This window comes from Neoarius graeffei, chromosome 7 (assembly GCF_027579695.1).
Source record: "Neoarius graeffei isolate fNeoGra1 chromosome 7, fNeoGra1.pri, whole genome shotgun sequence".
Lineage (NCBI taxonomy): Eukaryota > Metazoa > Chordata > Actinopteri > Siluriformes > Ariidae > Neoarius > Neoarius graeffei.
Genome location: NC_083575.1, coordinates 31,954,080 through 31,971,269, shown reverse-complemented (window position 1 = coordinate 31,971,269; position 17,190 = coordinate 31,954,080). Strand labels below are relative to the sequence as shown.

Below are 17,190 nucleotides of genomic sequence, written 5' to 3'. Positions count from 1 at the left end.
TCCACCAGCACACAAAATAACGTGTCAAGTAAACCTAGCCTTAAAGTAAAAATACTCAATTAAACTGTCATTACTTAATATTTAACATTTAAAATGCCTTAGAAAGTTCATATTCCATATATTTCAATGAAGAGATTGATTAATTAGCTTTTATTTGTGGGTTTTTAAAAAGTTTAAGACTGCAGTAATAAATAGCAGTCTAAATTTCCAGAAATTATCAAAACAATTTACAATGAATTTGCGAACAATTCAGTGGGGCTACATGTAAACACCAACATTTAGACCATTTTAGGAAAACTGTTTAAAGTTTTCTACTGTCAGAAAATATAGACAAGCAAAATAGAGAGGGCTGAGCCTGTCGCCAGCCCTGCTGCTAAGAAGAATGACATGATCACACCAGCTGGTTCTGCTAGATCACGTGGCACCACCTTGGGCCCATACATCATGGTCAGTGATCCCAGATATCCATTGGAGAGCCCCAGCAGGCAAATAAACAGCACAGGGAAGATGTCATGGGCAAAAAATACCTGCTGCAGGTGATACCGAGGTTGGTAGTTACAGAACATAAAGAGTGGCACTAATGCAGTCCTGGAAACCACAAGGATAGGCAACACAGGGCTGGTCGGGCCAGGAACCTGCAGCCAAATGGTAATCTGCCTACCACAGAAGTCTGCCACGTTGTACAAGAGGAAGCTGGTGAGTGGCACAAAGTAGATGTTGCTCCAGGGACTGCCCGAGTCTTTATCCACAGACTGGATGCCTGAGGAGATGGCTGGGAAGATGGTGATGGAGATGAAGAAGACCCAGAAAACATATATGCTCAGTGTCCACATCTTCCCCATGATGGGTTTGAGGGGGGGCACAGAGATGACTGTTGGACCACAGCTGGATTCTGGAGTAGACAGAGAGCTATCAGATGTGGGGGCAGTACCAGTGCAGGAAGCCTCAAGGTAATACCTTTAGCACATACAGAGGAAAGGGATATACAGTCAGGCCCATAAGTATTTGGACAGTGACACCATTTTAGTAATTTTGCCACTGTACACAACCACAATAGATTTTAATTGAAGCAATCAAGAGGTGATTGAAGTGTAGACTTTCAGCTTTAATTCAAAGGGTTTAACAAAAAAATATTGTATTAAACGTTTAGTAATTATAGTCATTTTATACATGGTCCATCCATTATCACAGGTCGAAAAGTAGTTGGACAATTGACTGATAAGCAACTTTATGGTAAGTTGTGGCCTGTTTCCTCATTATTTCATAACAAATTAAGGAGATAAAAGATCCATCCATCCATTATCCATAACCGCTTATCCTGTGCAGGGTCGCGGGCAAGCTGGAGCCTAGCCCAGCTGACTATGGGCAAGAGGCAGGGTACACCCTGGACAAATCGCCAGATCATCGCAGGGCGGAGATAAAAGATCTGAACTTGATTTCAAGTGTTGAATTTGCATTTGGTCTATAGGTTTATATGTATAGGTCTATACATTTCAGAATTAATCCTGCTACTTTTATCACAAGTCACATCATCAATAAACAACAGTGACCCATTCCACTGGCAGCCATACATGCCCATGCCATAACACTACCTCCAACATGATGACAGATGGAACTTTGGAACTTGAGCACTTCCTTCTCCATACTCATCTCCACCCATCATTCTGGTACAAGATAATCTTGGTTTCATATGTCCAAAGAATCTTGTTCCAGAACTGGGCAGGCTTTTTTTAAATAGATGATTTCTAGTCTAATCTGGCGTTTGTTTTTAAATGTTACCAGTGGCTTGCATCCTAAGGTATAGGATGTATATACATTCTGTATATACATATACTCTGTATATGCATTCATGAAGGCTTTGACAAATTATACAAGTATGTCTACTCTGTGGTCTTCCAGGGCTTTTGGTGTTGCTGAACTCATCAGTGCATTCCTTCTTTTTAAGAATGAGAAAGTTGAATAAAGTTTCTGCTATCTATTTGATAGGTCTGTTTGCCTTTTTTTCCAAGCCTAATGATGGTGGCTTCCTCTTGCATCAACACCTCGACCTTCAAATCCAGACCTTTTAGCTTCTTAACCTGTCATGAAATAACAAGGAAACAGGCCACACCTGGCCATGGCTCATTAGTCAACTGTCCAATTAGTCAATTTTTATTTATTCAGTCAATTTATCCAATTATTCATCCCAGTTGATATCTATAGTGCCCAAAAGATTTCAGAGAAGCTTGTCTTATTTGTTATATGTCAATGAAAATTAGTCACAATGCAATATTTACCTTCTGAATTGAGAAAGGAAATCTGTGTTTTTGTGTTTAATCTTTGTCAGATTAGAAATAGATCAATGGAAACTAACTGTATTACATATTTGACCTTTAATAGGATTCTCAGGCACTATAAGATAGGTGGTGGCTCCCCAATATACCGTACAGCTAAATGTATAAATATAGAACACAAACGTGGTTAAAACATCTTGCTGATAACATCACAGATGTACATCACTGTTTTAGATGTTTATTTTCTACCTTCTATATTAGAGAGTTTGTAAAAACCAAACAACAAAATTATTTATTTTGGTTGTGTTAATTAATTATTTATTTTATAAAACCGCCTGACACTGTACCACAGGATACTCGTGTTGTTTTAAAGTTAAAAGTTGTTTTTTATATTTAGAAATTGCTTTGCATGTGCCGAAGATGCACGTGTGTGTGGGGAGACCTTCATCTGCCTCCAAGTGTGACACCCCTGTCTGTTACAGTTCTTTATTTGTTTGGTGAAGAGTTGCATCAATTAACAGAATGGTAGTAAAGCAAAATGCCTTTTTATTTCATACTTCTTCACTTTCAGTCACAGACCATTTAACCCAGTGGTTCTCAAACTTTTTTCACCAACTACCACCTCAGAAAATACTTGGCTCTCCAAGTACCACCATAATGACCAACATTAAAATACAGTAGCATAGTAGGCCTAAGTATTCATTAAAAACAAGGCGGAGGTTTTATTTAACAAGTATATTTCATATTGTTGGCCACTGTAACATTACACACAGTACTTTGAACAGTAACACTGTTTAAATATAGGAAAATAAAACACTGTATTTAAATAATGAATCAAATAAAATGAATTGCACATAAAAGTGAAATAAACATTGCACTAAAATAAATATTAAAAGACAGTTCTTAAAGATTAAATGAAAATGTACTTAAAAGTTAAATAACTGTACTGTACTTAAATGTTAAGTAAAAAAAAAAGTACTGTACTTGATGTACTTGAAAAAAATCAAAACAGGCTATGCATAGCTGCAGTTCTTGCCGTTTCTTAACTCCAGTGACTGCTTTCTGAAACAGAAACACACCCACAAACAGAGGAAGAACAATAAGATTAAGAATAAAACAAAAGTGAGGAAAAGCATTAAGAATAACAGCTGTCGTTAAATATACACAGACTATTGACTGATTGACTATTGATTGACAACTTACTGAGCTTAATGTGATGGGTGTGCATGCCTCTGTGAACACAGTTCTGCAACGTCTGGGTCAGTGGAGGTCAGCTTCAGTCTCAGGTTTGGCTCAGCATCCACCCTGCTTCTGTACTTTGTTTTTATGACAACAAGTGAAGAGAAGCCTTTCTCGCACAGGTAGGTGGTCACAAAAGGAAGGAGAAATCACACAGCCTTGTCAGAAAGCACAGGGTATTCACTGTACTGCTTTATCCAAAAGTCCAACAGAGTGTGCTTTCTGAAAGATGCCTTCAGTGTTTCATCACAAGACAGCTCTATTAACCTCTCCTGCTCAACAACAGTTAAGTCCATTGAGGCCATGTGAGAGGTGTCGATGTTGAAAGGGTTTCTCATCCAGCTGCTAGCTTCATATTTAGGCATCACTGGGAAATAATTGCAGAACTGTTGTCTGAGTGATGTGAGGTGTGCAGCGATGTTCTCCCTGACTCCATCATCAAGCATCAGGTCATTGTCAGACAAAAAACTCTCCAAAGCAGGGAAAGCTGAAACATCACCTGTCTTGACTTTGATTTCAAATAACTCCAACTTTTTCAGCAGTGCATTGATTTTGTCCTGCACATCAAAAACATTGATGGAGAGTGCCTGTAGTCCCAAATTCAGGTCATTTAAACGTGAAAAAATGTCAGACAAGTATGCCAACTGACTGAGCCACACAGTATCCTCAAAAATGTCTGACAGGCAGGGCTTTGAACCAGAATTTTTTTCCTATTGGTTCGTTCCGAACAGAAACGGAATTTTAACGTTTCCGGTTTTGGGCTCCACCATTAAATAGACGTTCCCGAACCGGTTAGAACAAAAAAATTTTCGTTCCCGGAACGGTTAATTACGTTCCCTGTCAGCTGTTTAACAAATGGCTATAAAATTATGTCTCTGTCTCATCCAGCTTAAGCCAAATGTAGGCTAATTCTATTACAACCTTCATTAAATAAGACAAGAAATAATTCAAAACAATTATTATTTCAAATGTTGGCGATTTGGATTCTCAGTATGTCTTCCCGTCTACACAAACAGAAAAAGTGCCAAAAATGAAAGATAATTCGTTTAGTGTGTTACCAAAGGCTAGTCTTTTTTTTTTTTTTGGATAGGACAGTGTAGAGAGACAGGAAACGAGCGGGAGAAGGGGAGGGATCGGGAAATGACCTCGGGCCGGAATCGAACCCGGGTCCCCGGATTTATGGTAAGGTGCCTTAGCCATCTGAGCCACGACACCCCCTCCAAAGGCTAGTCAGGCCCTGTAGAGGGCTACTGCATGACGTCACCCCGCCGCGAGATTTTGTTAGGCGCCATATTGGAAGTACACATCTCTGCAAGTACATACATACATAAAACAAACTACACCTGAAATGTAGTCAGGGCCGGTTCTGCCCTAATCTGGACCCAGGTGCAACATCGCGCAACCCCCCCCCCAAAAAAAAAAAAAAACAGTCTAAATCAGGACAACCATCACATAACTATAAACATTTTATATCAACTATTTTAACTAAATGGGCTATAATAAATAAGCCTGCAGGCAGCCACGGCAGGCTGCCTCAGAAAAGTAACCATTCAATGACACAACTGAAAGCCTGCAGCCACGGCGGGCTGCCTCAGAAAAGTAACCATTTGTCCTACCTTAAAACTCGTTTTGCATTTTCTGCCTCCTTTTTTGTATTTTCGACCCTCTGTTTATTTTCTTTCCTTTTCTGAAAACCCAATTTGTGTCCAGACATTTTGTTCTGCTACCAACTAACCCGTCAGGTCTCGTCTCTCGAGCCCGCGATGATTCCCGTGGGAAGGGCAACAACTGATACATTTTTACAAACAGCCAATAGGGAGGTTGCAACGTTCAGGCTCTTCTTTGCTCAGACATTCAGTAATGCACTCACTCACTTATTATCACATGGAGACGTGATAGCAGTCCACCTTCCCGCTCTCTCCATTCAATCAGCGAACGTCACACAGGAAGTGAACCCCAGCGGGTCATAGAAACTTGCGCAGGAGAAGAATGACTATTTGTAGGCTACAGAAACTTTGAGGAACGAAATAAAAACCGGTATTAACCGGTTACCATTATTTTTAATAAGCGTTTCTGTTCCGGAACATAAAAAATAATAAAGTTTCTGGTTTCGTTTCTGTTCCATGTGAAATAGAAAAAGTTCCCGGTTTTCGTTTTCGTTCCCTGAACCAGTTCAAAGCCCTGCTGACAGGGGGAAATTTGTGTCCTGCAAGAACATCTGGACCTCTCTGTGCAATTCGAAAAGCCTTGAAAGCACCTTTCCTCTTGAAAGCCACCTTACTTCAGTATGAAGCAAGAGTTGGATATGCTCACTGCCCATCTCCTCGCAGAGCACATGAAACAAGCGAGCATTCATCGGTCTGGCCTTGATGAAGTTCACAGTTTTTACAGCACAATCCAGCAAGGACTTCAGGTCATCAGGCATCCTCTTCACTGCCAGCCCCTCACGATGGATGCTGCAGTGAGTCCAGCGCATCTCAGGTGCCACCTCTCGGATGCGAGCTGCTACCCCACTGTTGCGACCCGTCATGGCCCTCGCTCTGTCAGTACATACACCCACACGCTTTTCCCAGTCCAAGCCATGCTCCTGGATGAACTTGTTCAGTAACTGGAATATTTGCTCTGATGTAATTCTGGTCTCCAGTGATTTACAGAACATAAAGTACTCCTGTGCCACACCGTCATATTCATATCTCACATAAACCAATAAATTGGCCAAATCTACAACATCTGTAGTCTCATCAAGCTGTATGGCAAAATATCTACTGTTCTTAATGTGCTCAATCAGTGTCTTTTTAACATCGTCAGCCATGTCGTTTATTCTCCTTGACACGGTGTCATTTGAAAGAGGCACCAAGTTTAACTCTCTGGCAGCTTTCTCTCCACACATGATACGTGTCATCTCTTTGGCTAATGGTAAACACAGCAGTTCCCCAATTGTGTGCGGCTTACCGGCTCTGGCGATCAGGAGGCTGGCACGATATGAAGCTTCCTGTGCTTTGGCTACGGGTGTACCATAGGACAGAATGGTGGACTTGGACTGCTTCAGTTCATCACGTTTTCGTAAAAAAAAAAATCCATTGGTTTGTCCTTTAGTGTTGTGTGTTTGGTTGTAAGATGCCGTTTGAGATGCGATGGTTTCATGGACTCATTGCTCAGAACGTCGCCGCATACAACACACTGCGGCCTGGGCAGCTCCTCTGTCCCGCTCCAAATGAATCCCAGTTTTATGTATTTTTCATCATACTTCCTCCTCACTGGTTTCTGCTGTTTGCTAGCAGTTCTGGGGCTGGTTTTGCCACTGTTGTTAGCATCCACACTCGGCTCACACACGTCCTCTTCAGTTCTCCCTCTCTCCTGATCCACGCTCCCATTCGCGGATTTAAGCCATGACAGTAATTTTGTCGTACTCGTCATAATTAGCAAAGCCACCTCCACCTTTTCCCATCACAGCCTAGTCTGTAGCTACCAATGGCAGATAACCGTCTGTCAGCAGAACCGGCGGGAATGCGTACGTACGCTACGTATGGCTACCCAGAAGCACTTGCAAACATTTTAAAATTATTAACTTAATTTGTATCTCCTTTCATTTTCTTGTCATCGGTTGATAAGATATTTTCATCCATTCGGATATTATGGATAGTATTTCACGTTTTTTTTTTAAATTTTATTTATATTTAATTAAGTGATTCTTTGGCGTACCACTAGAATGGAGCCCGCGTACCACAGTTTGAGAATCACTGATTTAACCTATAAAGCTCTAACCAAATCTGAAACTATATGGAGTTAGCAAGGAGCACCTTAATTTGAATAAGAAGATTAAGCCAGGTTAACTAAAGGTGTTTTCACAGGTATTAGTCATTAGTCTGAGCCCAAATCAAAGGAAAACTGATACATTAATTTGTTTGCTATTTGGTTTGGCAGGTGTCGGTTTGAAAACGTGGTCATAAACCTCTCTTACTCATTGGTCAGAAATATGGTAATGGAGGGGGAAAAAAAGATATGCATGCCTTGCAAAATTAGCAAAGAAAACAATCACCCAAGCACAGAACACATGTAGTTGGTGCTATATAAATTAAAATTATAAGAATAGCCAATGTTAATTTTGACAAGAATTGTAAGTCTTTTTTGCCTTTAAAAAAACTCTTTTGACGAAGAATTTTTAGTGTTAGTTGCTTGTTGAAAATTGTAGTGGGTTTTAGTCCCATTTTAGGCTATTGTGTTTTGTTTCAGTTAAGATTTAGTCAGTATAACTTGGTTTTAATTTTAATCAAATTTTAGTCAATGTTTTCATCATAATTTTACCCATGATAGTTTCATGATACTGTAATGTATTTTGCTGAAGGATATTTATCCTAACTAAAAAGTCCGTTCAGAAATAAACATACCTACAACCGTGTTTAATCCGAATGTGTTACTTACTTATTGTAATATATTTTTAAGACTATATTTTAAGCCATTTTAAGACACTAAGGGTGTTCAGTATCAAGTTTGCTTTTTTCTTAATCTGTTAAACATTACATTTTAGACCCCGATTCTTACTTATATTGCTGTTGCAGTTAAGAGTTACTCCCCTGCATCAGTGCTTTTGCTTTTATAAAATATCCCCCTGTATGATACTGTAATGGCACATTCCATTTCATATTTGTGGATGCAGGTTTTGTATTAATGGAAATAAGACGGTCAGGTTAAGAGTACCAGTTTACTGACCGAAATTCTAATGAACCAACTGTAATTTTGGATAAGTTTTTTTTTTTGCTTGAAGATTTCTGAAGTTTTTTGCATTACACTTGTTACAAATAACCTGCTACGCAAGCAGCCAAAGCAAACACAAGATGCTACATGTACCATCCATCCATCCATCCATTATCTGGAGCCACTTATCCTGTTCTACAGGGTCGAAGGCAAGCTGGAGCCTATCCCAGCTGACTATGGCCAAGAGGCGGGGTACTCCCTGGACAAGTCGCCAGGTTATCACAGGGCTAACACAGAGACAAACAACCATTCACACTCACAGCCTAACAGGTTAGGTTAATTGGTGGCTCTAAATTGACCGTAGGTGTGAGTGTGAATGGTTGTGTGTCTATGGTGGGGTTTACATTAGACCGTATCAGCGGATCATCAGATTAACGTTTTTAAAACGATTAGTGTGCACACAGCAACGCCAATACAAGATTCGCGTGCACATAGCAACGCCAATACACGGATACGCTCAGCTCCGCAGGCATCCTGCGCTCCAAATCACTCCGCCCTGAACAGCGAGTGCCCTCTGGAGGGTGCGCACTCCGGCCTTGCGCAGCTCACATAGCGCGCGAGTATAGCGCACGAGCAGTGATTTGGGACTGAGCCGCTGTGTGTGTGATCTCAGTGCATGTCGGGCATGCGCGTCACTTACCACTTGCAAGTGGAAGGATGGCAAGCCTAAAGACAATCATAACTACACAATGGGCAGTATTTGCATCAGTATTTGCAGTATTTTCATACTTTTATACTCTTTAATGAAAGGTGATACAAGGCGGAAGTCCGCGCCGTTTTTCAGCAGTCGCGTCACATGACCAACACCAGCGAATCAGGAAGGTGGATGTCACAGTGACGTTGTCCAATGACGACGCCAGCTAGAGCTCAGCACAGCGTATCTGCGTATTCTCAATGTTTACACAGCACCGGACCAGACACGATCTGGATTGAATACGTGGACCCTGGCGGATTCCCGTTTCCCGGCGTTTCCAGGCGTTTTAATGTAAACGGACAGTGCATCCGCAAAGAAAACGAGACAGATACAGTCTAATGTAAACTTGGTCTATGTGTCAGCCCTGTGATGATCTAGCAACTTGTCCAGGCTGTACCCCGCCTCTTGCCCATAGTCAGCTGGGATAGGCCCCAGCTTGCCTGTGACACTGCACAGGATAAGCAGTTATGGATAACGGATGGACAAAGACCACTTCACTCGTATAGGGGCTCTTCACATGATGTCATCGTAACTGCAGATTTGTTTATGTGGCCATATTGCTGGGAAAGCTTTGTGTTTCACAACGACCAGCACAAGTGTACGCAAGTGATTGTAAGCCCAATTCTGTAACCATCTACAGATAAGCGTTTACATCTAAAAGGAACAATACCAGAGACATATAGTGATTTTGGATGTAATAAGAGACATAGAGCTAATCCTGGTTTAACTTTTCACCACTTCCCAGTGAACCCAGAAAGACAAGAAAAATGGTGAGCTGCAGATAAACGGGAAGACTGGATGCCAACAAAGCATTCCCGTGTGTGGAGAACATTTTATATCAGGTTAGTATGAAAGCTCTGTGCATCTGTTATTTCTTCTAACACTTTTTCCAGGTCAAGGTCATTCAGTTATAAAAAGCCCATAGAGCTAGATCTAGCCTAGGCGTACTCAAGTTTACATTCAACAAGTAAGTTGGTGTAAGTTGGCATAACATGGACAGGAGTTTGGTCTAGATAATAAAGCTTTTAACAGGTTGCATGATCTGGCACTACTCAGTACAGTCTATTGATACATACACCAGCGTGTCAGACTTAGCAGCTCTACAAAAACATGCTAAATGGAAAATGTATGAGCGTTAAAATGTATATCTGGATGTGGGCTTTAGACACAATATATTTTATTAGACCTAATGCTTGGCTAGACAAGCAGCATGTGTGTTATGTCTCGATAATGTAGTTTTGACTAAAAACCATAAAATATTCTAGATCTAGGCCCTGGCTTGTTTATTACTATTATAAGTCCACGTTTGAGCTTATCTTTGTCATAATAAGGTATTTTTCTTCATCAGGAATTTCCCATAACATTCCGGCACGAAACCTGCTTCAACATATTGGTAGGCATCTGTATTTTCGTATGCCTTTAGCATATCTCCAGTGTATTTAGAAGTCCCAAATACTAAATAGTTCAGGATGTTGTGTCCCAAATCCAGTGGCTGGTTTACCATACACTTTTCAAGTGAAATAAATACATTTGTGGATAAACTAAGAAGAAGAAGAAGCCTTTATTTTTGTCACATGTTCATTCAAACACAGTGAAATTCCTTCTCTGCATTTAACCCATCTGAAGCAGTGAACATGTGCACACAAGTGAGCACAGAGAACACACACATACCCAGAGCAGTGGGCAAAATAAATAATAAACAAGCGTTGCCAGGCAAAACAAACATCGCCCGGTAGCACTTATAATGAATATGAAGGAAGAGATCATGAAAAAAAAAAATAGGTACCCTATGGGTACATGTGGCTGCTGCTTATAAATAAAATTGTTTTCTGATACCATGTCCATACAGTAAATATAGCATATATATTTACTCTATGAGGCAGTAACCACAAAAATGAAGCGTAATCCAAAAGTGAGCAATTTAAAAATCACAGAAGTAAAATATACCAAGTGTCTGTACTTTATATTATTCTACTCCTACCTCTTACAGTTTTCAAAACTGAAACCTCTGAACCAAGGCTGACATACACACACTGTCACCATGATTGAAACTCTTATTTCTCGGAAATAGGCCGGCGCTAGAGCTCAGTGGAATGCATGTTCCCTCTGTAATAAGCATAAACATGTCTGAAAGCAATTTCTTTAGTCTAGTCCATTTATTTTGAATGGTGAATTGAACTGTATACAATCACCGACCATTTCAATCAGAACATGTGTATCCACATGCGCAGTGCACAACTGTTACACTCTTACATTCTTACAGCACGATGACATAGTGGCTAGCGCCTCTATATGAGGCAGTAGCCACAACAAAAACAATTTTGACCTTTTTGGTGACCTTGACCAGATGCCTCTCAAAATGTTGCCGGTTCTATTTGAGACCAATGCCCATCTATCCTGAAAGTTTCATGAAGATTGATCCAGCCGTTTTCCCGTAATATCGAAGAACGAAGAAACAAAGAAACCTGACCGAAAACAATACCTCGCCCCCTGGCGGACTCCGTCCTGGGCGAGGTAATTAATACATTTGTGGCTAAATTATTTGGATCTGTGATGCCTGCATGTTTCAGCTTTTGGATGTAAGGTGATCTGCTGGTATAGTACATATTTTTAATCATTTCAGAGAGATTGTACTGACTGCAGTCGTCTCAATTTTCATTATTAACTTTCGTGGCTATGTTTCTTTGTTTGCCCAGCAATAGGGCAGATGCTGCATAATAAAAAAAATCTGTGATGTCAATGAAAAGCCTCTATAGGCAGTCAGCAGCAGAGTGTGATTGCTGTGTTTGTGTGAAAGCAGGTTCCAAATTATTTTTTTGAAAATGATGAACTTCCAGCCTGCATGTTCATGAAAAGTTTCAATATTTGTCATTTGAAGAAAGTTTCAGTTTATTTCAGCAAATGTGAATATGCACATTGTAAATTTCCATGTCTCTTGCTGGCCACTATGCCTTTAACATTCATGAAATTTCTCTACTGACCTGGATATTGTAATGTCAAAATTCCACATATTTTACATGACACTAAAAAATGACCCTTATTTCAAGTGCTGACTGCAAAGCCATATCTGCGTCATTAAACTAAATATTCTTGCTGACCACACATGGTTGAAACTCGGCATGATACTCAAGCCATGCTTCCTTATTTCACTCTCACTTGAGCTCCTTATTTCACTCTCACTTGAGCAGACTCTCTCTCTCTCTCTCTCTCTCAGATTTCCATCTCAAATAATTTAAAGCTGAATAGAACCGAAGTGTGTGAACTACAGGCCAAGATCATAAAGGGACATACATGACAATAAGGAGCTGTTGCTGTGACTTGATTAATGACAAATGAAGGCGTTAAGATAATATGCCTTTCAGCTATCAGTTTAACTGTGTGCTTTCTGGGAGGAACTACTTACATTTGACAAATTGAATGAAAAAGGAAGGCAATGACTTAATTCTAAAATCTTTTAGTTTGTTAGATTTCTTTTGAAAAGACAGCAACACAAAGTTATAGCCTCAGTAGCATGGCAATAGAGGTTTACACACCTGGAGTAAGCCAGTTTGGGTAGCAGCAAGTACATGATGATGCAGAACAGAATGAAGACGTCAGCAGTAAGGAAGTAAGCCAATGCACTGTTGGTCACATCACTTGCTGCAGCCAGATCCACTATGGACGCTACTGCACTCAAAGTGCCGCCCATGGCTTGACCTGCACACACACACACACACGCACACACACACATATATATATATATATATATATATATATATATATATATATATATATATATATATATATATATATATCCTTGTAAAAACCTTCCACTGGCATATTAGGTGCTTTTGGACCAAATGGTTCTCGGGACTTATTGAAAAGGAACTACTGGGGGAACCAGGGGAACCACTGGGGAGCTCTCCCAAGAACTGCATACCTTCAAGGACTATGTTTGCATTTGCACTGCTAGTAGAAATGTTGAAGTGATGTAAGCCAGCTTGCTAGTGTAGATTTTTATATTATATGGACACGAGTGTTTTACTGGGAAACATGCCACTCGTATTTTTCATACAAGCTACATCCGGGATATGGAGAACCAAAACCGTGATATATTTCTCTATATGTCACTCGTGAGGAAATCTATGAATTCTTTTGATAAATTTGGCTACTTTTTTTTGTGAATGTATCTATATAATAAATCACATGTTGGTTTGAAGATATGAAGTTTATCTTCTCATGTTGAAAAACTCATATTTTTCATATGAACTACATTGCAGATCTGAGTGATATGTTTTCCAGCATTCATTCCGATGAGGTCACGCCCAGCATTTTCCGGCTGACTTGATATACGTTGTCAAAATGGCAAACTGGTTCAAAATTATTTTGCTTAACTTGCGTATTTTTTTGTGAATATGTTCATATAATATAAAGAACATTACACGGTGACGTGAAGATATTAAGTATATAAACTTCATACCGTCACGCAACCGTATAATATAGTCTATATATTTCGCTATAGACATGTCAAAATTGCACTAAATTTCCTCCATCACATATATACTCCATAAAGTCTGGACTTCACTGTTGGTCTATTTGTCCATGGGTTTTTTTTCTTCATTTTTTTAAAGCCAAATGTTAAGAACTGTTGTTTACACAGATTTTTGAAAATGGCATTTGTTGGCGCTACTTTGGCTCGTGTTCAACCAATCAACGTATACTGTACTTACATCGCTCATTCTCCCAGCACAAGAGGAGTATCTACCCTGAACTAGGAGCTAAAAGTCCCTCAAAACAGTGCTCTAAAACCTATGCTCATTCTCAGATCCTGCAGTGCAGACACACAAAAAAGGGGGAACTTCCTTCAACAGTTCTACAATCTGGGGGAAAAAAAAAGTTGGGACGGGGCAACAAAAGACTGGAAAAGTTGTGGAATGCTCAAAAAACACCTGTTTGGAACATTCTACAGGTAGACAGGTTAATTGGTAATTGGAAAAGCTCAGTCAGTAACAAGCAGGAATGGAGCAATGTACAACACATTGTGAAAAACTGTATGGGCAAATAGTCAGTTTAAGAACAATGTTTTTAAGTGTACAATTGTAAGGAATCTCCATTGAGAATCCATATCATCAAAAGAGTCTTTTCACATAAGGGGCAAGGCCGAAAACCAACATTCATGCCCGTGACTTTTGAGCCCTCATGCAGCACTGCATTAAAAACTGACAACTGTACAAAGGCAGAAAGGCTTACTAAATGGACTCAACACTGAAAAAAACGTTGTTGAAAGCCATATATCAACAACATTCAGAAACATGGCCAAACTCTCTGGGCCCAAGCTCATCTGAGATGGCCTGATGCAAAGTGGAAAAGTGTGCTGTAGTCTGACAAGTCCACATTTTGATTTGTTTTTGGAAATTATGGATGTGTCTTCCAAGCTAAAGAGGAAAATGACCATACAGATTGTTACCAGCACAAAGTTCAAAACCCAGCATCTGTGATGGTATGGAGATATGTTAGTGGCCGTGGCATGGTTTACGTGCACATCTGTGAAGTCACTATTAATGCTGTAGGGTACATACAGGTTTTGGAGCAACAGGTGCTGCTATCCAAATGACGTCCCAGCTTATTCCAGCAAGACAATGCCAAGCCACATTCTGCATATGTTACAATAGTATGGCTTCATAGTAAAATTGGGCGGCATGGTTGTGTAGTGCAGGGGTTCTCAACCCTTGCATTTGAGGCCCACCTATTCATACTTGTGACGAGTCGGGGCCCATTAAAAAAAGATCCCCAATTATTTTGGCTTATCTATTCTATTAGAATCTAATAATCTGTTGTAAAGTGTATTAGCAGAATGCAACATCACTCCCTGTTACAGATGGGAGCCCAGAAATTAAATAAATGCAATAAAAACAAACCGTTTTAATTGTAGGTATTGTATTCAAAACTATATGGACTTGCCAGAAGCCAACATAAAACCATGGACCACCTCTCTTTGTTCCTGTATCCGGCCTACAGACAAAGACTAAAGCAAACAAACCCTGTCACCAAACAAGTCAAACTCTGGAGCCCAGAGACTGAGCGCACCCTTCAGGACTGTTTTGCTCAGACAGACTGGGATGTGTTTAAAGCTGCAGCCACTTTGGAGGACTCTTCTGTCAGTACACAGGACTATGCTGAGTATGTGACTGGGTACATCAGCACGTGTCTGCAACATCGTGCCCACCATACAGATCAGGAAGTTCCCCAACCAAACGCCCTGGGTAAACAGTCAGGTACGACGCATGCTGCATGCACACTCTCTTGCATTTAGATCAGGCAATGAGACGGAGTACAAAGCGGCGAAGTACAGACTGAGGAAAGCAATTACAGCGGCCAAGAGGCAGTACAGAGAGAAGCTGGACGGCTTCTATTCTACTGCTGACCCTGGGCGGATGTGGCAAGGCCTGCAGCACATCGCAGACTACAGGACCACCATCAGCTCCACAGACAGCCTGCCGGATGACCTCAACACTTTCTGCACCCACTATGAGACTTCCAGATACAGTACAGAGAGGAGGCAAACACACACCTGGACCACCCAACCCCCCTCCCCCCACCAACAGTTTCATCAGGCCAGGTACACAAAGGTCTGAGGAAGATCAACCCCAGGAAGGCAGCAGGACCAGATGACATCCCTGGGCGGGCCCTCAGAGCATGTGTCAATGAGCTGGCTGATGTTTTCACCGCTATCTTCAACCTTTCCCTCAGCCAGAGCACCATTCCCTCCTGCTTCAAGTCCACAACCATCGTCCCTCTTCCCAAGAAGAGCCCACCCACCTGCCTGAATGATTACAGGCCGATAGCACTCACTCCAATCATCTCAAAGTGCTTTGAGAGAGTGGTACTGGCCCACGTTCAGAGCAGTATACCGGAAACCCTGGACCCCCTGCAGTATGCCTACGGGCCCAACAGGTCCACCTCAGACGCCATTGCTACTGCCCTCCATTATGCCCTCTCCCACCTGGAAAACAAAGACTCTTACATCAGGATGCTCTTTGTTGACTACAGCTCTGCCTTCAACATGGTCATCCCCCACAAACTCACCCATAAACTGTCCACACTTGGTTTGCACCCCACCCTCTGTGGCTGGCTCCTCGACTTCCTGACTGGCAGGCCCCAGACTGTCAGGATTAGTAAGAAGACTTCAACCAGCATTATCACAAACATTGGCACCCCACAGGGATGCGTCCTCAGCCCCATCCTCTACACCCTGTTCACCCACGACTGTGTCGCCTCCTACAAGGACATCATCATCCTGAAGTTCACGGACGACACCGCAGTGATAGGATGCATCACTGGCAGAGACAAAACAGCCCACAGGAGGGAGGTGGCCAGTCTAGTGTCATGGTGTGAGGACAACAACCTCACCCTCAACATGGACAAGACAAAGGAGATAACAGTGGACATGAGGAAGGAGAGGAGACCTCATCGGCCACTGTTCATCCGGGAGCTTGAGGTGGAGAGGGTGAGCAGCTTCAAATACCTGGGTGTTGACATCAGTGAGAACCTCACATGGACACTTAACACCACACAGCTAGTTAGGAAGGCTCAACAGTGACTTTACTTTCTGAGGAGGCTGAGGAAGTTTGGTATGTCGCCCAAGATCCTCAGCAACCTCTACAGCTGTGTGATTGAGAGCATCCTGACCAACTGAATCATTGTGTGGTACGGCAGCGCTACAGCTATGGACTGCAAACGCCTGCAGAGGGTGGTGAAGACTGCTGAGAGGATCACCAAAACTCCACTGCCCTCTCTGCAGAGCATCTACCACCGCAGAGTCCACAGGAGAGCTGCCTCCATTCTCAAAGACCCCAACCACCCCCAGCACGAACTGTTCACACTTTTACCCTCAGGCCAGAGGTACAGACGTGTGAAATGTAAGACTGTCAGACTAAAGAACTCTTTCTTTCCCTCTGCCATCAGACTCCTGAACAGCTGATAGGAGTCTATAACCATGGACTACCTCCCTGTAAACTGTTCTTGACTGTTTACATCTGTTTATATTTGTTTGCACATGTTTGCACATTACTGCCCTTTTGCTGCTGTTTCCTTGACTGTTTACATCAGGTTACATTGTTTGCACGTTTGCACATTACTGCCCTTTTTGCTACTACGTCTGATCATTGCCTTATTTTTGTATTACACTACCTTATTTTGTACTACATTTACCTTTATTTTGTACTATACTGGGTGGTTGTTGGTTTTTTT

The 17,190-nt window shown here is 41.4% G+C and overlaps 1 protein-coding gene across 1 annotated transcript in view; it reads right to left on the bottom strand.

Moving 5' to 3' along the window:
• Positions 1-135: 135 nt before the first annotated feature.
• slc29a3 (solute carrier family 29 member 3) overlaps positions 136-17,190 on the bottom strand; it is a 55,426-nt gene continuing 38,371 nt past the window's right edge. Inside the window, exons 5-6 of the mRNA XM_060925522.1 lie at positions 12,495-12,657; positions 136-957 (exon numbers count right to left, since the gene is read on the bottom strand). Of these exons, the coding sequence (XP_060781505.1) occupies positions 318-957; positions 12,495-12,657 (803 nt within the window). The 3' untranslated portion in view covers positions 136-317. The remainder of the gene's footprint in view (positions 958-12,494; positions 12,658-17,190) is intronic.